Genomic DNA, 26,418 nt, shown 5'->3' on the forward strand with positions numbered 1-26,418 from the left:
GGTAAGATATAAAACAGATTAACTACAGAAAGATCGATTTTAAGTGATTGTAAGTAGCAGGCATAGAGATCAGTTAGAAACAAAAATAAATCTGCAGCCTAAATTTTAACTTTAACAGACTAAGCAAGATTTGAATCAATCAACGTCTCACCCTAATAGATGGTACAAACAGGTTACAGTTCCTCTGCATACAGACTGGACCACTTTCCACGCTGAGACCAAACTTCCCCAGGTCAAAGTCTTTTCCTTGCAGACGTTCTTCCAGGTGTTGAGATGGGGAGGAAAGAAGCCAAATGATGATGTCACTGTCCCTTTTTTATACTTTCTTCCAGCTGCTAGAAAGATCCTTTCTGTGACGTGGGGGACAGGTTGCCCTCATTGGCCAAGAAGTTTCCACTGCGTACATACCTTCTCTAAGGAGTCTCTGGGATAATGGATTCTTTTCTTGGTGGGCCATCAACGCCTGTCTGACCCTTCTTTGTTGCAACTGAAAGGCTGGCCGTGAGGGTTTCCAACCGTAAAACATATTTCAGTGATACACACAGCAATACTTCATAACTTCACATACAATGATAGCACATACAATCCAACAGGACAGTAATGTTCAACCAATCAAGGCTTTTAAAATGATACCTCACAAGGCATACTTTGTACAAATCACATCGTTATATGACAGTGGTGAATATGGGGGTTCCAGGGTGCTACTTTGAGGTAAAGTGTCACAGCCAGGATAGCTTCTCCACGAGATGGAGTTTAGATATTTTTGGTAACCTCTCTGACAATGCATGTTTGACTGTATTAGAGATCTAGGTCAGTGGTTTTCAACTTTTTTTCATTTGTGGACCCCTAAAATAATTCAAATGGAAATGCAGACCCCTTTGGAAATCTTAGACATAATCTGCAGGACACCCAGGGGTCCGCAGACCACAGGTTGAAAACCACTGGTCTAAGTATTTAACATTTCCTAGGAGCATAGTATACTGTAGACAGCAGCTGTTCAAACTTTCGCATTTCAGTCTGCTTAGTCCTATCTAACCTTCACCTTTTGGGACTGTCAATTACTGCCAAGGATACCAGTGGTTTCCATGATGCTTGTCTATCTAGATACTTACATGGCCCTCATATCAGTGTAGAAATGTGAGCAGACATTTGTCTGGTGGGGCCTGGACTGAGACTAACAAAAACCAGGAATCAGATAGCAACTTTCAAATACTACTCACCTGAGCTAGATTCAAACCAGCAGGCTAGAGAAGAAAGGGTTATTTGCCCATTACCAAGCTCCTGAGCCATCAAATCCCCCAAGCACTGAAGAGTTAAAACAGCTTTCTTATTTGAACCAGCATGGGGCATCTGAACACCTGACCCCTTGGATATTACAAAGCAGTGGTAACTTAACAGTGGCATATTTAGCTCACATTCCCCATCTGTGGCTCAAGCATAAAGTAGAAAAACTTACTTACAGAAATGCTAACAGACCCCAACATCTGTCTAATATCAGCAATCTCCTTACTTTAAAAATGAAACAAGCAACTTCCAGAAATTCACATTTATTTATCTTTAATACTTGTTACAGCATATTTTTGTCATACAGATTTCAATTTCAAAATCTTCTAGCTGTAAGATCCATTGTTACTGGTTTTTTATTCACGTCATCAGTGCTACACATACAAATTTAAATTTGCTTTATTTTATGCATTTTTCCCCAAAAAGGCAACATATACTTAAAACAAAAGAATTCACAATACACATGGAGAACAAAAGTGTATCTAATGTATCTGGGAATATCTTCTTGAAGGGCATGAAATATGGTCCTATCATGATACAGCTGAGCATAGAAAGTAACAATCCTATCATGGCTCTTGATAGTTTAACGTGCATGACATAAGCAGGGAAAGTTACATTTCAAAATGAGGTAGTCTGTCTTTGTTGATGGTCATTCCCTAATGGACAAATTCTTGGACCAGGTCTGAAAGATCCTTTAAGGGAAAAAAGTACATAGATGGACCTACAGTTTCAATGATAAGGATGAAGACCTGTAGAAAGCCCTGTTAAGCAGAACAGAACACTGGTCACCTTGTTAAAAATCTAGGAAAAGTGGTAAGGGCCTGATCCATACACTGAAGTGTATGGAAAGACTCAGTGACTTCGATGGGCTCTTTGAATCAAGCCCTTAGATACTACAAGAATGGTACAGCATGAGTTCGGCCTACAGCAGATGGAAACAATAACCATCTTCTAGAAGTCTGAGCGAGGGACTGGATAGAGCTAATGGAAATATTTTTTTAATATAAAGATTTGGGGAGTGGAGTCAAAAAAGGGCCTTTTCATAAAATTGTGAAAAAAATATTTGAAATATTCCTTTAAAAAATGAAAACAAAAATGCCACAGAAAATGGCAAAAAGCAGAGATGGAGGGGGAGGGGAAAAAAGAAAGTTTTTTTAAAGACAGTTGTTTTTGAAAACCGAAGCATTTTCAAGACATTTTAGTTCACTCATCTTTAGATTTGACAAGTGTTCCCTCTGCAGTCAATGAAAGTAGTTGGATTAGGCCCTTATCCTCTCTCTCCTTGATTATGAGTGGTTCGTGCATTCCCAATTTTTAGATTTACTTGGTCAGTTCTCTCCCTTGCCCTCCAATAAAGTATGTTAAAAATAAACCTAGATGCCATCTTAAAATACTATTGATTGTGTCTTCAAGTTTTAACTTTTGTTTGGCAGTGGACGCAGGAAATTTGGTTAGTTTTTATTTGATCTAAAACTTTTTAACACAAAAAAAAATAAGGCCACTATTTTATTGTAACGTACACACACACACACCCCCCCCAGATTAGGACACATTTACATCATAATGCTAGAAAATTGACCCATCTGAATGGAGATTACTAACACCTGACAGATTTTAGTCCAGTTCTAAAGAGCTCTTCCCCTTGCACTTCGATGCTTCTCTGGTCTCACTCTTTATAGGCTCCAAAGTGATTACCTGCTAAAGACAGAGCATGAAAGGTCCAGACTGCTGAACCTGAACATAAAGGCCGCCTTGTTCAAATCAACCTTTCCTAGAACACTGGAGCAAAAGCAAGGATATGCCAAGAGCTCTGTCAAACAAGAGAACCGGACGTACTGGAGTGTATCAAAAAAATTAAAGGTTCAGAATAAGATCCATTTTGTTCCTAGAAAATGCTGGATTGTGTGGGAATGTAAAAAGCTGTCTGGAATAAGAAGAAATGCTGTATTTTAGGCTGAGAAATACAAACAAAACTGGAATTTTAAGAGACCTTTGGGTCCATTTGTTGTGTTGAGACTTTCTGAAATGAAATTATCTAGTCCCATTAGCCTAGAAAGGGGGCCTTTTGGAAGAAGGCTTTCAGTGTGAACAAAGCCAAAGCTGCAAAGTGAGGGGACTCCCTCAGCCATTTATTAATGTCAAATATGCTGTCTGCATGAATTGGGCAGTGTGTCTCGTTTGGAAGCCCTACAGAAAGCCATCTAATGCACCTGCCCTGCTGAGCACTGCCTCACGCTTTGGGTTAATGCTGTCGCAACAGTTTAGCTGCATTCTGAATAGTTTGCCCTGCAAACAATTTTTAAAAGGCCTTTATTGAACCACCATCAGCAACCAGACCATGCAGAATCTCATCAATACTCAGAAAGGGAAAAGAAAACAAGGTCCAGCCCCAATTATTTGTCATTTAATACCATCTAGCTAGCACAAGTACTGTGTCAGGTTCCCTCTCTAGGAGGAGAGTTTAGAGGAAAAGTTTCCCAGTGATGATTTGAAAAAAAAAAACAAAAACCAAATGAAATGTTTGTGGGAAAGACACAAGGAAGAAAATACCCACATTTCTCTTTGGCGGCAGCAGCAGATAGCCTGGCCCTGGACCTAAGAGAAGCAGTGTGGGAGGGAGAAAAGTGATAAATTGTGCACAGCCAATCAATTAGAGAATTAATCAACAAAAGTGTGTTCAGGGGCCAGTCCTGGTTGTTTCTATTCTCCTCTGCACAGAACAACCATACAGTATACGACAACTTGCTTAAGACACTGCTGAAAACAAGAAAAATATTGAGCTGATTCCTACTATTCGGCTTTAAAAGTCTTTCCGCCCATGAAATCACATCCCAGTGTGGTTTTGTTCGTACTCTAAAATAACTCCTCCACCCCTCACCATATCAGAATGGTTTGTATCCCCATGTAACTCTCCAGTACAGAGACGACAACTGTCTGAAGCCAAGGGATCACCCAAACTCAGCTCCCTCTCATGGTTTTGTTTTCAACTGGACGTTGGAAACAATAAAAGTTCTTGCTGGAAAGCCTGGAGAGACTTGCAAGCAGTCTCTAAAGACAAGGGTTTGCCTGTAGGAGGCAATACTCAGCAGGTGTCCCTCTACTTATCAACTGAACAGATGTGCTTTCTCACTCTTCAGGTTACAGTATTAACTAATTAGTCTGTGTCTGATAGAAGACAGCATACATGCAGTTTGTGTTGATAAGGGAAAGTCCTAAGGCAGATCTCAGCTGGTGCTCCTGTCGGAGCTATGGCAATTTACACCAGCTGAGACGCAGCCCCTGCATTGAGATCCAGTTGAAATCAGTGAGAGCTTTGCCATGGAGTTCAGCAGTCCCTGCATTTGGTCAAGCACACACTTCGTTAGTAACTTTGGAAACTGATTTTGTGAGGATACGTGTGGCCTAGTAGGAATCAGGCCCCACACAAGCATGTTGCAAAGAGGATGTAATGCAGCATTTGGTAGTAGCAGAACAGGAAAGCAAGCCACCATGGATGACTCAAGCCATGTACTTTATTGATTGAGGTTTGCTGTTGGAGCAGACTCGCAACTGTCAGCCACCTCCTCTGTCCCGCAGTGATAGGCACAGGGCTGACAGCCACCATACATATAGCTAGTAAAGGACGAGAGGAAGCAAGGGCAAAAAACGTTTTGAATAGAACTCTGTAATAAGGGCCTGCTCCTGCTCCCATTGAAGGCAATGGGAGATAATGACCACCATTATTACAGTACCACTTTAGTGCTTATGCCTGTACTTTTCAATCCATTGCTTCATGTACTGAACTTCCAAGGCCCGGGCTTGCAGCACAGATTTGGGGTCACTGGGATTACTGGCACGCAAGTCCAAGTGATGAGCTCCTTCTGGGATCACAATTGCAGTGAGAGAGTCTGTGATGTTCCGAGTCACTCCACCTCCAGACCACGGGTCCAATCCGCCATTGCTATAAGGAAAGTCCATATAGCCCGTTAGATTACAGTTAATATTCTGAGTGACAGCACCTGTGTGATAAAGCTCGGGGTCACTCAGCAGCCACTGTTCTCATCAGAGGCTCAGTATTCAGGATAGGTCCAAATTTTACAACAAAGTCCCCCTGCTCTGTGGTGTTCTGCTTCAGCATTCTGCCACCAACTGGGGCGCAGGCTGTCCCCTCCCACACAAAAAAGCCACGGAAGGGAACGTCTCAAGAGAACAACTCAGTGAAAAATTCAGTGCAAAGGTTACCTTAGATTGCCACACAAGGAGGGGGGCCTTACTTGTTGATTCCAGGAGGTGACAAGAAGCCATAGGGAATGACAGGATGGCACTATCTGCCCACTCTCCCAGCGGAAGGGCTCCCTTGGGCCTGTACTTTCACAGACTCCCACCAAACAATGGCAGGTCCTGGGGGCTTTGGCTCACAATCCGAGGCTGTATTAACTTTCACAGCTAACAGGGCCAGGGGGGAGGACGATCACGTGTCTTATCCTCGTGACCCATCCACTCCACGTTTTGAAGGGTTTTTTTCAGATTCATAGGGGCCAGAAATGCACAGCCCAATCCTGCAAGGCACAGACGATCCTCAGCTGCTAGGGCAACTGGTGTGAGTTAAGCACATTTCGCCCCCTTGGGGACATTCACCTCAGACAACGTGTCCTGCTAATGCTCTTATGCAGTGTGTTTCATCCAGGGAGTATAGAATTTAAAGCACTGTGAGTGTACGGGTCAGACTGTGATAGCACCTTACTCCACGAACAGTCCTACCAAAGTGAATGGGGCTCCTTGTGGAATAACATACCACTCTGTGGGGAGTACGGGTCTCACATGCTGGCTCAGTATGATTTGTATGAACTCCTTGGGGATCCATTTCTGCCCCCACTGAAATCCGGCTCCTCATGAGATAAAATGTGGCTGTTTTTTCATAGAGTTCAGCAACAACATGCGACAGCTTGAACAGTAACTGAAGTAGCCTACATTCACTTAAAGTTACTGGGGGAATTGAGCCATCTTCGGTTGCAAATTCACATTCAAATGGGTAAACTTTTCAAACACACAGATTGCCTTTTCCATACAGAATAAGAGTGACTGTAGCAGAGTGATATGTCAATATACTTCTATCTTTTCTTTTCCCTTCTGCACTTTCAGTACCAAGCTATTCATTTATTTATGCCTTTATTTTAATGCCTTTTCTGCAAAAATCATGGAATAACTTCCCTGTTCTTACAGATGGTCAACTGGGAAAGGTCCAGTTTTTCGAAGTGTCCATGAATTTTGGGTGCCCAGCTAGAGACACCATCCAGCGGACACTTCTGAAAATTCAAGCCTTACAGGCAACAATCTAAACCCCAATGAAATCGTGGGAGGCTTTCCATGGGCTTTGGATCAGGCCCAACGTGATTTACCCAAGTCCATACAGCAAATCAGTGGCAGAATCAGGATTAGCATTTAAGAACGTCTAATTCCCAATCCTGGGCTCAGTCCACTAAAACCTATGGTACTTTGTCCCCCATCCCTTCCATTCAACAAGGTTATCTCTAGTGCCATCTCTCCAGATGAAAGGAGAGACCTTGGACAGCACACCAAATAAACGCAGTCTCTGGGGGTAATCCTTATTTGTTCACTCCCATTTAAATCAGGGGAACTGCTGCAACAAAAAGGATTATAGCCCTGGGCTCTTTTATCTTATTTTATTTAGAATGCTAGTTTTAAGTTAAATCTTTCAGATACTCTTCCTGGGACACAAAAGACGTTTCTATTACATCTGTAGTCACGCAACTAGAAATATGTTAGGTTAGATCTCAGGCTGTTGCTTGGTCAGCATAGAGGCCACTGAACACTTTGTGCACCTTCATGACGTTCTGTCCTGAGCCAAATCTGATGCATTACAGAATCGGATGCCTAGAGGGACAGGGGTCTGTTGATGTCACGCAGCCATCGTGTTTCATAAAAATATCAGTCGATTACACTCAAAACATTTGTCTCTGTCTCCAACTTTTGACCTTAAAGAACTACAAATAAAAACTGACTGCGTTTGAACTATAGTATTACAGTGTTTGTTTTTCCTCAGTGGAAAATACAGGAAATCTTGCATCTCTCTCTGTACCTCTAATTTCAATAGATCTTAATATGGCTCGGGAGAAAAAAACATTCTGTATTTGCAAAACAAAAACACAGAGAGAACTGCACAATAAGCAAAATGCATTTGATTCAAAAGGTCACCTGAATCAGCCCAGTGCCTTAGCAACAGTAGGCTGAGTTGCTGAGAGACCCGAAACGTACATGGACTTGGATTTCTTGGTCCCACTCATGTGGAAATTAAAGCGTGCAGCAGGAAACCACCATCAACCCTGGCTTTCATGGGAGAGTCTGGCTGCTCCATCCAAGGTTCTGGCCAACGTGCCAAGTGATGGCATTGGCAGCACTGATGGAGATTGAGAAACAATGCTCAGTAGGGGCTTTATCCTGGAAGGTGCTGAGTGCTCGGATCCTGATCCGCCAAGGCAGTTAAGCATGTGCTTAACTTTAAGCATATGAATAGTCCTATTCACTTCAATGCAGACTCAAAGTTAAGCTTAAGTGCTTTGCTGAGCATCTTGCAAGTAAAGAGTCTGAGAATACAAGAGAATAAATTCAAGCAAACACTCATTTTTATCCAAGTGAAATAATATTCAGGAGTCAGCCATTCCTCTCCATTCACTACATGGTTACAAATGCTTCTTGAGGGACAAGTTCCAAAGCAAATCATCATCGACAAGGATCCTGGTGAGGCTTTGAAAAAAATCAAGTTTCCACTGTAAAGTTCCTATTTCCCAGCCCCATCATTAGTTCTTTATCCCTGCCATCACTGCCCAGTAGGGACAGTACAAACAGAACTTCCTAAGGAGCCTTGACCCTAAAGAAACATCCCTATGAGAAAGCTCCCAACCCATTTTCTCAGAACAGGCCCATCTGTCATCCTCACCCCCAGCCCCTCCTAGGGACCAGGAGAAGCAGCTGGGAGGAGCCTTCACAGTCTGACATCATCACTCAGCTCTGAAACTTGCCACTCGCAACAAAAACTCTACAATCCCATGTGTTAATGGGATTAAAGTATGGTTTCCACCATGATGCAAGGTTTCCATGCCATGCCAACTGAAAAACTGAATAGCTTCCAATAAGACTCTCTCGTATGAAAATTGCTGAGAGTGAAATAGTCACTGCGAACACCAAGCTCACAAAAACTCAAGTTGTAATAAAGGTGCACTTTCCCAGAGAGCAATACCACATCGGCCATGGTCTCAGTAGTGTTCACAAGCTGAGAGAGTTTGATGGAAGTTCTCCAAGGAGCTACAGAAGTGGTGCTGTGGATTTCTCTGAGTCAATGCTGACGCATCAGCATGGTGCTCTAAGACACTGCTGCTAAGGGTGTCATCTTTTGGATGTCAGGACAGAAGTCATGACAATTTTTGTTTCTTATGTATCTCAGGGCATTTTTTGTAGGAGTAGAGACATCAGTTCCAATATCCTGGCCAAATTCCAATCTGGGTAATTACATTCGGCCTGAAGAAAATCCACCCAACGGTTCCATTCCAATATAGTATGCTTCACTCATTGTCCTAAAACTGTTGTGAGAGTTGCTTTGCAGTTAAACAGATGTTGCATTTTACTCCATGTGGGGCTGCATCTCCATGGTGGGTGTAGGGATTCTTTGTTGCCCGTCAGGATAAAAGGTGAGATATACCATATATTACATATATATATATATATATATATATATATATATATATATATATATGGTATATGTGTGTATATATGGTATATATATGTATGGTATTGATAATATGCCTGTCCGAAGGGAAACAGCTCAGCTTGTGGTCCAAAGCATTGTGTGTAAAGCATTTCTTTTTCATTCATTTGGTTGCTTTCATGCTTTTCTGGTTTCAAATGCCCTGAGCTGGAATAAATGCTTAAACATGCTTTAAATATGTTTGTTTGCTCATCTGTCAATTTATAAAGCAGATTCATACTGTACAATTTTATGGAATCTTATTAAGAACAAGCTACAATTTGCAGGAACTAAACTAGATGGGTTGGGGGTGGGGGGGGGGGTTTATCATTTAAATAAAGTTTCCGTCAAAGCACAGTTTCACACTTTGGAGCAGATACCCTGCTGGGGAAGGAACAGCAAGAGACCAATAAGAGAGAAAAGCAATAGGCCTTGGAGCTAAGAGACCAAAGTCACAGGCTGAAATCCTGAGAATAATCCCTGATTCAAGCAAGGATGCCTTACTTTTAAAATACACAGCTATTTACTAGGTCCAAAAGACTAATTCTGACTTTTGTTTAAAGAAGTTTCTTTTCTAAAAGAACTTGAACAATTTGAACGATAGCACAAGTCGTCTCTCAGGGAGCTGCAAGCTGTAGGCAATCACTGTGTGCTGCATAAGAAGAAAGACTGATCTCCCTATCAGAGTTCCTATCTTTCTCTCTTTAAAAATAAAGGGGGGAAGAAATCTAGAAAGCTGCTTAAGAAACAATGATTAATAGTCGTTCGGTGAAAGAATTGTCTCATGTGTTAGGAAAGGAGGGCCAGTTTGTGGATTTGGAGTCTATACTACAAATTATATTTATACTCCCTACATTTTCTTATTAAAAGGAGGATCATTCCCCATGTTACAGAGACTAGAAGATGGGCTGTAAAAGATTAGGCTACTGGTTTCTCTACTGAGAGGAGACTGGGAAAGAAGCAGGAGGCCCCCAGAATCTCTGCTAAAAGGGCCTGAGAACAAAACTGGTGAAAGGGGCCCAGAAGGAGACCTAGTAGACAGACAGAAGGGCAAGGAACCCTGGGAAGGGGAAAGTTGATGTTGACTTGGTGACAGAGCTGACAAGCAGAGCCAGGCGCAGGCAACAACCAGTATTCCTGGAGTACCCCAACAAGGAGGTGTGTGAGGCTGGACAGCCAACATCCCACAGGAAAATTAAGAGACTCAGGCCTTGGCCAAGAGAATAGAGGGCTTGAGACATGACTGGCTTCCATGTTCAGGGCCCCAAGCTAAGGCTTTCAAAAGAGAATGGGTGGCAGCTCCCCTGCATCCAGCTGAGGGAGGGAAGGTTGCTCCAGCCCACAGCAGAGGCTGTGACTCAGGGTGACAGATTGGGCAAAAGACTCCTGGTGCTGGAGTTTGTGTTTTTTAGACTTCCATTTACAGGGGAAGGGTTGGTGGTCCAGTTTAGCCGGCAAACTAGATGGCCTTACCATCCTGGGATACTATGGCAATGGCCACGTTTACAGGTGGAGAGACAAGAGCATTTCCTCACAGAAACAAAGCCACGCCCCACAAAGCCATAAGCCAAATTCACCTTTCAGAGGTGCACATGCAACTCCCATCAACTGCAGCACAAGCACCGAGGAGAGAATTGGGGAGTGCTGGGAACTCCTGGCTATGGCTACACATTAGATGAAACAAAAAGTGGGAGAGGCTTGTGGTTTTGGTGCTCAAAGCCCCGGATTCTATCCCCACCAGCAACCCATGCTGGTGGAGGGGGATCATTACAGAAGCAGAAATAAGCTCACCTGAAGATGATGTTACTGTGTGAACTGATGTTTTTCCCTCCATACACAGAAGGAATCCAGGAAGGGCGAGGCTTCACTTTCCACAGTTTGAAGCATTCTTCAGAGAACACATGGAAGTTCCATTTCCTAGGTTCAAACATGTCATTGACACCATCTGTGCACATGGGCATCACCATTTCTGTGCAAGCCTGGAAGGCAGAGCAGGAAAATGTAATAGTGGCCTCTGTGGGACACTTTAAATATGCTAGTTGTGGCTATAATTGTACTGTAAAGGACTCCTTTCAATGCCTCACATAACAATAGATATTTGCTACATATTAAAATGCAGACACTGAGCCACAAACTGCTTGCCTTTCCCATTCCAGTTATCCCACTGACCTCAATACCACTAGCCAGAGGACACATCAGAAGTGGTTCTATCTGAATTAACCAGAATCAATTTACCCTTGTAAATTTACATGGACTCAAATTATGGTTTTTTTACGGGAACTTAATGGTTTGCTTCTAATAAAAATGTTGGTGTGAATCTTAAACCAGTCGTCAAACGCCCAGGAGCCCCGGGTTCCGTTCCCCGCTCTGCCACCATCTTGCAGTGTGACCTCGTGCAAGTCACTTCCCCTCTATATAGCTCAGTCTCCCCACCTCTAAAATGGGGATAATGGTACCGACCTTCCATTGTCAAGGGCTTTGTGCCCTAAAGATGAAAAGTGCTGTAAACTTTCATTATTTTAATTCTTGACAATTTTCCCTACTTCACATCTGCAGGTCAGCAAGACATATTACTCATGTCATTAAAAAGGTTCCACCCTATTCACCACCATACATACAAGCTCAAGAGAATGTTCAGGTTCTGTTAATCAATTTCACAGATAAAGACTGAAGTAATGTTTTAAGATCACAGTCTAATTCATAGAGATCATCTAACACAAACTCCTTTGTTGGGAAGGCCAGGACTGTTCACAAAAGCTACTGATAATCCCTTGACACATTCCTATTGAGTTCTAGACCAGCTTGATTTTAAAAAAAATGAAGCCTGACACTCAGCTGGTGCAAACGGCACAGCTTGTGTTGATGTCTCAGTGAAGGTATGCTAATTTACATCAACCAAGGATCTGCACCCATATATTAACACAAGTTAAAAGATTCTGACAGCATGAATTGAGAATTCACAAAGTGCTTTGGCACTTTGGACATTTTGGAAAGGGTTTGTGTGTGTACCTGATAGTACCAGCCCATCAGCCCAAGATTTCTTGTGGCACTCTGAGACATGTTAAGGCACGATGCAGCTCCTGAGTAGTTGTAGTAGACATTTGCTGCCTGGAAAACATTCTGTAGCAATAATTTGTCTGGCAGTTTGGGATTCTTCAAGAACTTGCAAACTACCTATAGCAAGAGAAAGGGGGAAAAATGTCTCTAATGATGCCCTTGATGCAGACTGACCAAACCTGAGAACAAGTCAGGTAAGGTGCACTGCTTTCTTTTGAAAGTTGTGTCAGTCCGAACTACAGCATTTCTTGAACATCCTATTTAATTTTATGGTATATATTACAAAGACAATTATATTAAATCAGAAAAACACAAATATAAACTATTACGTGTAGTACAGCTGAGTTAATTTTGCTGTTAGAACCCAACATTTTGAATTTCCTGATTTTATTTCAGCTGTACAAGCTTAATATTGCATTAGAGGTTTCTGCATCCAATTCCCTTGCTTTATAAAAATTGCTTATGCTTCATAATTAGTTAGCAAAGTTAATAAATAATTTGGAGTTCCTTTTGGATGAAAAATGTCTCCTAAAAATGTAAATTCATTGCATCTAGCACAATGGGGCTCCAATCCATGGCTGGGGCTTCTAGGTGCTACTGTAATATAAATAATAAATCAACATAAATTGGGAAGTTTCTCATTTTTAAAGTGATACTGTTTTTAAGCACTCTAGCAGTTTTGTTATTTCTTTAGCTCTGGAAAACCTGTTGGAAGGAGGCACTGTGCTGCTGGGAGAATTAAATCAACGCTGGGTTTGGTTGGTAGCTCAGGGTTAAATCCTGGGCCACATCACACCATGATCTGCCTCCACACATTCCCAAACAGAAGAGGTATGTGGCAGCTGATTCCTGAGCAGAGCTCCCTTCTTATCTCCTGATCTGTGGAGGGCTCTCAGTAAGTCTTGGACCTACATGAGGAAGGGCAGAGACTGAGCATCCCAATGGTAAGTGTGGGGAGGGCCAGGGTACATCCATCAGAACCCAGTCTCCAACCCAGTCCATGGGTGGCCATGGGAATCTCTGTTAGTGCGGCTCCTGCCAGGGACTGGGGGAGATGCACCAGGACTCTAGAGCCGTTGTGAAGTCACACGGATGCTGGTGCAAACAGTTCTGGTCACCTGCAGACCTTCTGGGATCTACATGGTTTGGGGGCAGGCTCCATAGCTCATGGTAGGAATAGGTGTGTGCCGGGGGGAGGGGGCAGTGTGCAAATCCTGTCCCTGTCTCCATCTAAAGATAATCAGGAAGAAACTCAGAGGGGATATTTGTGTAACTTTCTTCTCCCCTTAGCCTCCTCCCACAGACTTATGGGGGGTGGAGGTGTGCAATCCAGCCCCCTGAAGGGTATGGAGAGTACCTCTAACTCCCCCTGAAGCAGAAGAGAGTTGCTGGTGCTCAGCAGAGTATAGCTCACTTTATGCCTTCACTAGGAGGAAAGGTGTGTTCTTGCTTTCTGTTAGCTAAACAGAGGGCCTAATACAAGGTCAAATCCAACTGAAGAAGAGGCAGTTACCAGTTTTAGCACAAGTTAGCAGGTTGAAGTAGGGGCTATGGGGGAGCCTAGAGTTGTCTGTGACCTGCGAACTCAGGCAGCTCATAGTTTTAACGTGAGTGAGCAGGTCACAGTCAACTCCAGGCTGCCCCCTGGCAGTTTTAACACAAGTTAGCAGGTCGAGGTAGAAGTTAACTCCCGCTTCGTCTCTAGGATTTTACCTTGTGTTAGCTAACAGGAGGCAAGAACATACTAGTAAAGACCAGGCCTAACTGTTCTGCCATCATCATTTCTGCCTGGGCTAGTTCCCAGTGCTTAATTTGTGCCAGGGCTTTCCAGGCTGAGCCCTGACACCCCTAGACTTGGCAGTTCATAGCCCTGGCACCTCTGGGCTTGTTGCATCAGTTATGAATGTAAAAAAAATTTCTTGAGACCCAGCATCTAATTGCTTGACCAATTTCATTACAAAGGAAGCACTGGCTAGTTCACTAACCAGCTCTGCCTCTGAGCAGTTAAAGGCTCTGAAAATTCACTCGCTAGTGCCCTTGTGCACTGCAGAAGGTAAAGATGAGAGTCTAAAGAGCTGCAGACAACCCTACTTCTGTAGATCAAGCATCAGGGTGGAGGCTGAGAGACCAATCACTTCTCAGAGGGCACCATCCGCCCACACTAGAGAAAGGATTATGCAGACATATTCACATTCTAACAGATTTTCTTCCACTAAACTCTCAATACCCTTCTCACTCTCACTCAGCTAATCACATTAGTTTTGTCATTAGAGCTCACATTTGATAGACGGTACCTAAACAGCTTAAACCACCCAGAGAGGCCGCATACATTAGAAGTGCCAAGACAAACAGAAGGAAGGATTTTCTATTTCATATCTTACTGAGTCACTGTGGCTCACTCAAACCTTGGAGCTCCATCTATCAGTAACAGAACAGCAAATTCAGGGATGATAGTGAGATGATAAAGGGCATCCTTCAAGCGGCATTTAGACAGACAAGAGACTGAAATTGAACTGAGGGTATTTATGCTGATGGGAGAGCAGCAAAGGACAGGTGAATTTCCATTCTCCCTCCCTTTCCTTTCTTTTCCCTTCCACCAGTCAAGTCTATGGTTATTTTTGTATGCATGTTTCAGCTTTTGTTAACAAGCCAGAGCAAGTCAAGCCCACCTATACACACAACATGACAATACACAGTGCGAGGACATGACAGAAAACCACACTGAAGCACAATTCAGCAAATCCTTTACTCACCTCCAGATTCTGCTTTCCTTGCTCACCCAGAGTAGTACCTCATGCTCAAATCCAGGGGAGCATTCCTAAGGGACTACTCAGTATGAGCAGAAGTCCTCGGGTGTGTACTAGTCCCATTCAAATAAGCCACATTGCTCACATTAGCAAGATTTTTCCAACAGGATCAATCCCTTATGTGGCATATAAAACCAAGACTGCTGACTAAAGGAGATCAACAGTTTGTCTGTTCAGAATTTATGTTTAATGGAAGATAACACTGGTATTGACTATTTCTTTTAATTTTACCTACTGCACTTCATTGGTAATTCATAGTATCTCAAAGGAACTCATTGAGGGGCTAACAGAGTAGAGGCAGGCAAGACCAAGAAGAAGTGGCTCAGAGGCAAGGAGCATTCCAAATAAGTGGGCTAGCAAATAAGGCAGAGGATGTGGAGAGCTGCAGGCAGGAGGTCAGAACACAGCTGCAAAAACAGTCTAGTTCCAGCACTTTGGGCTTTTAAAGACCAGAGGGATATGGTAAGATCATAAGAGGGAAAGGCAACAGCTGAGGTCCTAGCAGATGAAGGTATGAATAAGGAGGAGGGCCAAGGGGAAGTAAAGACCGATAGCAACTTTCCAACAAGATGATGAAACAGGTGCAAACTCCCGGCGGCGTTTACCTCAAGCGGCTCTGCATGCTGCCCCGTCCACGGGGTGGCACTTGGAGCAGGGGCAGCATGCAGAGCGGAGGCCCCTGGCTGCCCCTACGTGTAGGGGCCGGAGATGGGGCCATGCCACTGCTTCTGGGAGCTGTGGAGTGGCCCCTGACCCTGCTCCCCAGCTAGAGCACCGGAGTGGGACAAGCCCCGGACCCCGCTCCCCAGCAGGATATCGATGGGGAAGAATAAAACAGCTGGCAGGCCGGATGCAGCCCGCAAGCCGTAGTTTGCCCACCCCTGTCCTAGATCATGTGGATTTTCTTAACTTTTTAAAAGCAGCAATTTGCAGTAAATTAGCTTGTCCCAGCCTAAAGCTGAATCCAGTTATAGAAGATGTAGACATTCATTTACCTGAATAGGCCAAGCTGGCAGGGGCTGTAAGAAGTCAGCTTTATACGGATAGTTCACCATTGCCAAATTTACCCATGTTTCACTTAGCCAAGCTTTCAACACAGCAACATCTTGCTTGCTTTTTAATGGGCTACATAAGTGAAATGCACTGGAAAGCCACTTCAAACCTTCATCTAAGCAAGAAAACATACAAATTAGGGGTTAATGTCCCTGGAGTCAGTCATACATCATAAAGGCTATGGATGGTGAGGACCCGAAACATGCCCCTGTTAGCACAGCTTCTCTCTTACCCTTTTCCCTTCCCTCAGTGTAATTAATCCACTGAAGTTTCTTCACGTGTACACAAGCATTCCTGAGAGCAGAATCTGGTCCAGCAAGTATTTGTATTACTCAGAGGTACATGGATAGTGCATATCAAGCACATTAGGTTAATGTAAATCTGGTTGGTGTTTGGAGAACATGGTGTCTGATATATCATCACGACCACCACACAGCAAGCCTTTCTTTTCTGAAAGGAAACATCAAACCTACTGGTTGAACGTATGAGAGCTGTCACTAGATAACTCACAGGACTCTGCTTGCCCTTCTCTCCCTTGTTTTGACTGGTTAAGAATCCCTGACTCAGCTTCCCATTTCTACAAACTAACTTAGAATACTGGTATCTCTAGTGGGGTCCTGAACTAGAACACAAAAATACATTTTAAAATCCCCGTGCTCTAGGTAGGCTGCAATCCCATCTGATCTCTCCCCCCTAGTGCTAAATGATAAATAGTGCAACGGCCAATTAAGATTTTCCCTTCCTCCTTTCCTGTTTATTTTTAAGCTAGTTTAAAAACAAAACCAAACAGACTACCTTTAAGATCTGCTTTCCCATCCTCCTCCCTTCACCTTTTCTCATTCCTTCCTAGTTTGCACCAGGATGGAACATGATAGAGATTCCTTAAGTTATGATATGGAACCAACTCCAGATCTGAAGTTTTCCCAGTGGTCAGGGAGGTTTGGACCTGGATTTTAAACCACTCTATAAAACTTGTACAAACCATATGCTATGCCATCAGCAAGGTCTATTTTTAAGTTACCTTCCCCTTTTTGAAAGGTTGATACCAAGGGACTGCAGAAATAGCATTTCAGTCGTAGCTAGCCTCTTTTCTTTTACCCATTCCCAGACAGAGGAAATGGCTGAACTCTCTAGATCTAGACTAAGGTCTGCTATTTTGTAGTCATTTTTAAACAACCTAGTTATTTACTTTGAAAAACTAGCTACAGTACTGAGCATGCAGACGTATCATGGACTATGTTAGGCCATTGCAAGGTGTGGCCCTGGAAAAAAAGGTAGATAAAGCTAGAACTCAAGCAGCGTGGAAATCTGTTGTTGGTTTTGGGGGGTTTTTTTGGTCTGTAGTCGTTTATTTTAATAAAGGTCTCCTGTTTTCATGTGGTAAGATAGCATCTTCAACCTGTGTCCGATTCCACCTTCAAAGTCAACTCCAAATGGTCTCATTTAAAAAGTTCATTTTTTAAATGTAAAAGCTAATCCATAATAGCTGATGAAGGCTATGTTTAAAAAAAATTAGTTATACACGAGACAATCACTCACACTTTGTGCAATTTCAAAATTTACAATGATTCTCTTTAAGCAAATTGCTTGAACTTTGCGATCCTTCGAAAAGCATGATTCCTGAAAGGTCTTGCCAACTGCCTACCTGTGGAGGAGACACGGTTAATGGCCCCCCAGGAATTCAAGATGCTCTCTGAGCAGCACTGCCCGCTCTTTTTGAAATCATTTGTCACAATAGTGTAGAAAATGCCACAGGGTACCAAATCCTCAAACTGCCAGATTGGGGCAGAGGCTGCAAGAGCTCTGTGGATGGAAACAGAAAGACAAGATCGTTTGGTGAAACATGTGCATCTAGCACCTCTAAAAAAATGAATCTTTGTCCTCATGGCAACACTTTCCTCACAGCTGCTGTCTTCTAATTAAAAACTTCTAAAAATAGGTGTTTATAATTTAGCTGTGACATTCTTGACTGAGAATTACATGAACAATACATACATTTGCAAAAATATTCCACAAGATGGAGTGCAAAACAAGTAGAAGTTTTAGCCATGTCAGATGCTAGTTCAAACATTTTTAAAAATTTTGCAGCTCTTAGTCCATGTTTATATTTATTTGTACAGTAGTGTCTAGAGACCCCAACTGAGGTCTCTAGACACTACTGTGTACTAGGCACCATACACACACACACACACACACACACACACACACACACTAAAGAGACAGTCTGTGCCCCAGAGACCTTACTGTCTAAACAAACAAGGCAGACAAAGGGTGGTAGAATTATTATTCCTATATTACAGATGGGACTCTGGGGCACAGAGAGGCTAAGTGACCTGCCCAAGGTCACATGGAAAGTCACTTGTGGAACTGGGACTGAACCCAGAGCTCCCAAGTCATAGCCAGTGCCGTAACCACAAGACAATCCTTTGCCAACAGCTATACAGTAATCCTATACAGGGTCTGATACAATACAAAATAGCAGTGGCTGCCTCGGTCATAAAAGCCACAGAAGGCTATGGATGCTGGCTTTGTGGCAGGAGAGCCTCAGATGCTACAAAGCAAAGTCACCAAAATAACTTTCCCATGATGAACTGTGAAGTTGCCCAAGGAAAGAGCATCCAGTAGTCAATTCTTGGGACAGCTGGGCAGTCTGCTTGCCAAGGCAAAGACCACATAAGTTACAAACAACTCTACTAATTCCCTTGCACGTTTGCTGGAGGGTGATAAGGCTGGCTCAGGCATTTGGAGGGCATATAGAGGAGCTTCTCTTTCTTCTAGACACCAAGAAGAGAGCTTATGTTCACAGTGACATTGTGGGAAACCCTTACCCTCCAACACCATAGTTTATCCTGGAGCTGCTCTCTTTCCTCATGATGAGAAGAGGAATATAAACAGAGGTGTTGAGTTTTCATCCTAGTGCGACTCTTTGTACTTCTCTCTACCTGACCTTCGGAAAAAAGGGGGCCGCCAAGTGAAGTGTCCCAAACTTGGCCTGTCCCATATGAAGTCCTAACCAGCCTAGGAAAGCTTGCCTGCACTTTAAGCCTTCAGGGGCGAGGAGATTCCCACGCTCAACTACATTTGCTGCGTGAAGGAACGAAAACAGCCATTGTAAAACACATTGCTATTGGTCAGATATTCATTGAATAAGACTTTTTGGTTATGCCAAAAATCCCAATCACTTTTTAAGTTTTGTTAATAAATTTTAAAAGTTACCTCACCCCAGAGAGAGACAAAATGTTATCACAGATAAATGGTTGACTTTCCGCCACCTGCAACTTTTAAGGACAACGGAGCCTGAAAAGATCAGGAGACTCAAAAAGTCAATTTTCTTAAATGGGATCATTTAAAAGTAATTATAACTTAATTAACAGGTTTACTTGAAAATCCTCAGAAAAAAGTCAACACTAGCTGCCAGCTTTCATATACGTTGCCTCCGTCGAATCTTTGGAATCTCTTGGAGGGACAGAGTCACCAACACTGAGGTGCTCAAACAGGCCAGCATACCCAGCATGCAAATACTCCTCAAACAGAGATGCCTCCGCTGGCTTGGACACGTGTGCCGAATGAATGATGGGCACATCCCAAAGGGCATCCTCTATGGTGAAGTGGCATCTGGAAAAAGACCCAAAGGGCGTCCAAAATTGCTTTCAAGGGTGTGTGCAAGCGAGACCTCAAAGAAACGGACCTGGATGTGGACAACTGGGAAGATCATACTCAGGACCGCAGCCTTTGGAAACAAGAGCTTAAAGGCCTCCGGAGTTACGAGAGGAAGCCGTCCAGCCTAGCAGAGGAGAAAAGAGCTCGCAGAAGGCAGAGCCCAAAGGGTTGAAACATCACCTTCAAATGTGACAGATGCAGCAGAGATTGTCTCTCTCAAGTGGGTGTCTTCAGCTACAGCTGCCATAAAACCAACTGAGTGAATTCTTTACCACTCAGGGGTGCATACCCATGGCCTCTCAAGGCTGAAGGGTGCCTACTACTACCAACTGCTAGATTCTGTTCTTTAAATTTCGGAAGAGATACTTTATTCTTCAGTCAATAACAAAGAAGTTGAATCCCTGTTTTAGATGAAAAATTTAACCCAATCTTAACTAAGCCTTCAAGAGTGCCTCCACAATATTCATAGCTCTAAATGCAAATTATAAATGCAAAGAAGGATTAGATCTTCCTAACCAATCCCTCTATTTCCAGGTCATTTTTTGTGTGTCATTACTGATCTGTGTTTAAGCACAGCAACTGCACTTACCCAATCACCACATGAGGGTATTTCATTCTAAACCAGGCTGCAAGCATCCCTCCATAGGATCCCCCTATGGCAATCACAGGGGCACTTAGGGCTCCTGGGATTGTCTCCTTTAGGTTCTGAATTAGTATCGCAAAGTCTGCCAGAGCTTGTTCCGACGTCAGGTAATTCAGATGTTTGGAATCCTGAAACAAGAACATGTTATATAGTATGGGACAGATTTTCAAACACCAATCTTTGTTTTTCCATTTGCAATTTGTGAGCTGCTGAGGATCACACCAGAGGTGACTACATTTGGGCAACAGGTGAATTGATCTCTGCAAGTGTAGCTTGTAATTCTGGAAATCCCTAGAGGCTTTTGAAAGCAACTGTACAGAATCAATAGTTATAGAAAATGTGACTCTCCTGCCGCAAATACTAGTAAACATGGAGCCAAATCCACGTCCCCTTACTCATGCAAGTAGTTACTATGTAGTCAACAGGGTTACTCACATGAGTCAAGCCAGCAGAATTTACACTAGCAAAGAAGAATTTTAAGGAGAAAGGAAACAGCCAGTTCTTCTCAACAGCTTTGAAACCAGTGGGTGATCAGAGTGGAAAAAGGCACTTACGCTGTAAGACTTGTTTCCGAAGGGCAAGGATTCTCCATAGTATCGGTGTTCAGCAAATATTAACATGGCATTAAGCTCTTCCGCCACATCCCACATAAAACCCTGTGGGGGGAGGAGCATTTAAAACAATGAGCAGACACTGAATTATTATGCACTTTCATTTAAATATACCCATTAAACTCATACTCTTCAATAGGGAAGATGCCACTGACTCAGTTACTAGTCACTCAACTGTTGTCTAAGGATAGTAAAAGTAAAGAGAACTAGACAGTTACAGAATGTAATGGAGGCTTAGTAAATCACTGAAAATATTCACAGGGCCAAATTTCTGCAAGGGGCAAGTGGGTACACAAAAAGAGAAACATCTCAGGTGAGGGGAAGTGGCATTATTGTGCCAGAGCCAGTTCAGGAAATGCTGCCATAACTGCAAAAAGGATGTGGCTCATGGGAAATCTATGAATAAAGCTTATACACATCTCAGGATTCTGATTAAGCTACAGGTGACATCAACGTCATTTTGCGGCAAACACTATATAAATAGGGCTTCTAGTTACGGTTTTAACTGATAAAAACCAATAAAAAGAAAAGGAGTACTTGTGGCACCTTAGAGACTAAAATTTATTTGAGCATAAGCTTTCGTGAGCTACAGCTCACTTCATCAGATGCATTCGGTGGAAAATACAGTGGGGAGATTTATATACACAGAGAACATGAAACAATGGGTGTTACCATATACACTAACAAGAGTGATCAGGTAAGGTGAGCTATTACCAGCAGGAGAGGGAAAAAAACCTTTTGTAGTGATAATCAAGGTGGGCCATTTCCAGCAGTTGACAAGAACGTGTGAGGAACAGTAGCCGGGGGTGGGGAGGGGTGGAGAGAAATAAACATGGGAAAATAGTTTTACTTTGTGTAATGACACATCCACTCCCAGTCTTTATTCAAGCCTAGTGTAATGGTGTCCATTTTGTAAATTAATTCCAATTCAGCAGTCTCTCGTTGGAGTCTGTTTTTGAAGTTTTTTTTGTTGAAGAATTGCAACTTTTAGGTCTGTAATCGTAATTTTTTTACGTAGAGACTGTCTGGTTTGGCCAGTGTACATGGCAGAGGGGCATTGCTGGCACATGATGGCATATATCACATTGGTAGGTGTGCAGGTGAACGAGCCTCTGACAGTGTGGCTTTGTTGCAAGGATATATCTACCAATGTGATATATGCCATCATGTGCCTGCAATGCCCCTCTGCCATGTACACTGGCCAAACCAGACAGTCTCTATGTAAAAGAATAAATGGACACAAATCGGACGTCAAGAATTATCACATTCAAAAACTGGTCGGAGAACACTTCAATCTCTCTGGTCACTCGATTACAGACCTAAAAGTCGCAATTCGCATCCGATGAAGTGAGCTGTAGCTCACGAAAGCTTATGCTCAAATAAACTTGTTAGTCTCTAAGGTGCCACAAGTCCTCCTTTTCTTTTTGCGGATACAGACTAACAGCTGCTACTCAAAAACCAGTAAGACATCCCTGACATAAATAACCCCCTGAAATCAGCGTTCATCCAGGGAACACCAGAACAACACTGGAACTGGTTACTTGTATCTAGGAGCTTGTCCACATGGAGCAGTAACGCATACAACAGGGGTGTGATTTATCAAGCACAGCCACATGTTGTGCATTAAGTGGTCCATGTAGTCCCTGCTTCTGCGTGCTAAAGATGCTACGGCATATACTACTGTTAAGCCAGGTTTCAGAGTAGCAGCTGTGCTCGTCTGTATCCGCAAAAAGAACAGGAGGACTTGTGGCATCTTAGAGACCATAGCCCACGAAAGCTTATGCTCAAATTTGTTAGTCTCTAAGGTGCCACAAGTACTCCTGTTGTTCTTACTACTGTAATGAGTAATGTATATATTGCAGCATACACAAAGAGAAGGTCCCCAACCCTTCCCCCTCCCCCACACCCGGTTTTTGGATATCTACATAAAACTAAAAAATTACTAAAAATAAGCCCTGTCTATAATCTATATAAGATTCCAAGAACGTTACTCTGAGGTGTGACAGACTGAAGTCTAGATTATCTGTTGAGTCAGTGTGAAGTGATGGAAATAGTTACAAGCATGGCTGAAAGCTCTTTTTATTCAAAACATCTCCAGGTTCTATCACCACTGGGATTTGAAATCCGTTACCATCCCATTTTTAAGTTCTCAGACATTTTGACTTGAGGAATTATACCCAAGCAGCAGCAAGGCATGTATCTATGCCATCGTGACAGACCTAGATATTGGTTGAGTTACCTCTGATATATCACAATCACAGCCTAATTCTAAAGTTAATTTACATGCAACAATTTCATTGCTTGTATGGAGTGCACTGAAAGAGGATTACTTGGCCCAACTACCATGTCTGTGTGACAGCACGGATGTTCAGTTACTATTATTATGTATAATAGACTTTCCTATGGTGATCATCAACTTACTATCAGACCACGTCCATGAATCTAGACTCTACTCCCCTAGAGGGCAGATGAGGAATCTAAAGCAACATGATGTGAGGTGACTTACCAAAATCTCCTGACAACCAGTCCAGTGTCTCAACCACAATATCATCCTTCCTCTCAGGATCTGATTGACAACTCTTTGAAATCAATGGAAGTATTTCCATTTACTTCAATGGGCTTTGAATCAGGCCCTAAACTCTTATTTTGTTTATTCTTTTAGCTCACTGTTCCTCAAGGAACACTATTATTTTAATCAAAATTACTGCAGACTTGGATTTTAAAATACGTATTCCGATGTGGTCTCCCACTAATATGCCACATTGTAAAGTAAGAGCAATATTAGAGAACAAAAATCTATTTTATATACACCGTATTATTGCAAAACCAGGTGATATCGCCTTCATTGCCAGTGTAGAAGAGAATCGATCCATTGTCTTTTCTCCAATGCTGATCTGCTACGAGGTACCGCTGCTGGAATGTAAGATCTTGATCAAATCCAAAATGATCAATCTGTGGGAATGAACAAAAAAAAAACAAATAGCTTCAGAAAGGTCTAATAGGGTCAAGGAGTGAAAGTGTTGATATTCAAGATGAGATTCACCAAGGTTGAAAAACATAATGTAACCCAGGATTCTTTGACTCTAACACACTGAAACTGATTTAAAGTTTTTCCTCTCCAAGAGACAGTTAACCAGGGCTGGATAAAGGCTGTACACTCAAGACGGAAGTGAAATTTAATCTCAGTTACAAAAGACACATGCAGTTTTAATAGCATCATATTTAAAGGCGATGCTCTCCAGGAGTATGCTCTCCAAATGCAGTAAAAACACAGTCTTTGTCCCATATTGCTTACAGTCTTGTGTCACGTTCTGGGGTACAACCACTCACTAGTTTGGATTGCGTCACAGCCTGCCCTGTCACCCAGGGGGCCTTAAATGCTCTGCTGCTGTGGCTCACAGCCTGGACAGCAACACCCAGCAGACAAGCACACACTGAGCATCTGTGTATTAAGCAACTCCGACTCAGCACTCTGATGCCAGCCATCTGCTTGTTACAGCCCAGCCACACACTGGTATCTCCCAAGATTGTTACTATTAGCCCAGTGACTCCAACGCTCCCAGTCCCAAGATTTCCCAAAACCACGTGCTCTTTAATGTCCAGCCCTCTCCTGGACCATTCAGAGGAATAACAAGGTTCGCTCGTTCCTCTAAAGAGACAAAATTCACAGTTGTATCACTTTAATTCAAACACTGGGTTGGTGTAGATTAAAAGTAAAACAAGTTTATTAACAAAAGGAGGTAGGATTTCAAGTGAGTTCAAGTATTAAGAATACCGTTAGAAATAGTCACAAGCAAATAAAGGTGAAAAATGATTTCTAGAGACTAAGACTTAACAAAACTACAGTCTTGATTCAAGGTAAGATTCTTACTGCACGCTCAAAGAGCGTGATGGCTGACTCCTCCCACCCAGTCAAAATCTCTCCCCAAAGACAAAATACCCCAAGTTCTTGTATAGACCAGTGAATCTTTGAAATGGATTCTTCTGAAGGTTACTCCCCAAAATAAAGTTCATTCAAACCGTGAGGAAGGAGACATGGGGTCTGGTGATAAAGGAAGTTCCATGCTAGTTTCTTTCCTGATGGTATTTGCTAAAATGTATATTGATCTGTTCCTGCCCCCTCCGGTGCAAATTAATGGCCACCTGATGTGATACTAATTGGCTGATGACACCTGGCTGGAAGTGCTGGCTTGTCCTTTGTCTGGGAGAAACCTGTTTACCCAGTCCCCAGACTTGTCCGGTAAACATATTTTAGTTTTGCATTTCCTTCATTATTTGTATGGTCCCTTGGGCATTTACCGTACCTACCCCAAGCAAGACTATTAATGATCAGCACGTTATTAGTTTTTCAATGATACCTTACGTGACGCCTATCAGATACAATTTATGACATTAATGAATTGGGGTACACTGGTCAGGCCAGCTGAAACTCACTACCAGATACCAGTAAACCCCTTGCCCTCTTGCACTGGGATGCTGTTAGGGTCACATCTTGGGATGCTGTTAGGGTAATGACTAAGACAGGATAGCTGTATGAAATAAACAAATGGGGCAAGATGGAAGGTAGAAGAGTGAGGGGACAAATGGTAGTGCTGGTCAAAAGTTTTCTGTCAGTTTTTTGTTTTTATGGAGAGGTGTGGTGGGGAAAATACAAAGTAGTTTTTTCAACTAAATGGAAACATTTTCAAGGAATTATGTTTCCTAGAACATATTTGATGAAATACCGAAAACCCAAAACTGAAGTTTTCCTAGCTAAAATATTTTTGGTTTTCAACAGTATACAGCTGAAAAATGGTAAAGTTTTCATTTCTGTTTAAGAGTTGAAATTTTCCACTGAATGTTTTCACTAAAACTTTCCTCCCATTTTTATCTAAATTTTCCATGGGGGGGGGGGGGGAGGTGTTTTTCTACATAAAACAGCAGTAATATTAGCTTTATAACTGGGGCCCTACCAACTTCAAATCCATGAAAAACACATCTCAGATTGTGAAATCTGGTCTTGTGTGTGCTTTTACCCTGTACAGACCAGATTTCACGGGGGAGACCAGCATTTCTCAAATTGGGGGTCCTGACCCAAAAGAGAGGGACCGCAAAGTTAGGTCAATAGTATTGCCACCCTTACTTCTGTGCTGCCTTCAGAGCAGCACCCCACCAGCAGCAGCAAAGAAGGAAGCGTGGCAATACCATACCATGCCACCGTATTTCTGCGCTGCTGCCTTCAGAGCCAGGTGGACGGAGAGTGGCAGCTGATGACTGAAGGCCCAGCTCTGCAGACAGCAGCACAGAAGTAAGGGAGGCAATACTATACCATGCCATCCTTCCTTCTGCGCTGCTGCTGGCGGCGGCTCTGCCTTCAGAGCTGGGCACCCGCCAGTAGCCACCGCTCTCCACCTGCCCAGCTCTGAAGGCAGCGCTACCAACAACAGTGCAGAAGTAAGTCTAACAGTACTGCAACCCCCTCTACAATAACCTTGCGACCCCCCCCGCGCCAATTCCTTTTTGAGTCATGATCCCTACAATGACACCACCATGAAATTTCAGATTTAAATAGCTGAAATCATG

The 26,418-nt window shown here is 42.9% G+C and overlaps 1 protein-coding gene across 3 annotated transcripts in view; it reads right to left on the reverse strand.

Annotated features, from left to right (window-relative positions):
- Positions 1-1,537: 1,537 nt before the first annotated feature.
- Positions 1,538-26,418, reverse strand: part of PRCP (prolylcarboxypeptidase) — a 59,500-nt gene continuing 34,619 nt past the window's right edge. The window contains exons 2-9 of one of the 3 annotated variants that reach the window (XM_074955694.1): positions 23,668-23,808; positions 20,800-20,901; positions 20,192-20,373; positions 17,588-17,745; positions 15,885-16,057; positions 12,035-12,199; positions 10,817-11,004; positions 1,538-5,224 (exon numbers count right to left, since the gene is read on the reverse strand). In XM_074955694.1, coding sequence (XP_074811795.1) covers positions 5,020-5,224; positions 10,817-11,004; positions 12,035-12,199; positions 15,885-16,057; positions 17,588-17,745; positions 20,192-20,373; positions 20,800-20,901; positions 23,668-23,808 — 1,314 coding nt within the window. In that variant the 3' untranslated portion in view covers positions 1,538-5,019. Of the gene's footprint in view, positions 5,225-10,816; positions 11,005-12,034; positions 12,200-15,884; positions 16,058-17,587; positions 17,746-20,191; positions 20,374-20,799; positions 20,902-23,362; positions 23,642-23,665; positions 23,809-26,418 lie in introns of those variants that run through there. The other 2 variants (XM_074955711.1, XM_074955703.1) reach the window with 2 other exon arrangements.

This window comes from Natator depressus, chromosome 1 (assembly GCF_965152275.1).
Source record: "Natator depressus isolate rNatDep1 chromosome 1, rNatDep2.hap1, whole genome shotgun sequence".
Classification (NCBI taxonomy): Eukaryota; Metazoa; Chordata; order Testudines; family Cheloniidae; genus Natator; species Natator depressus.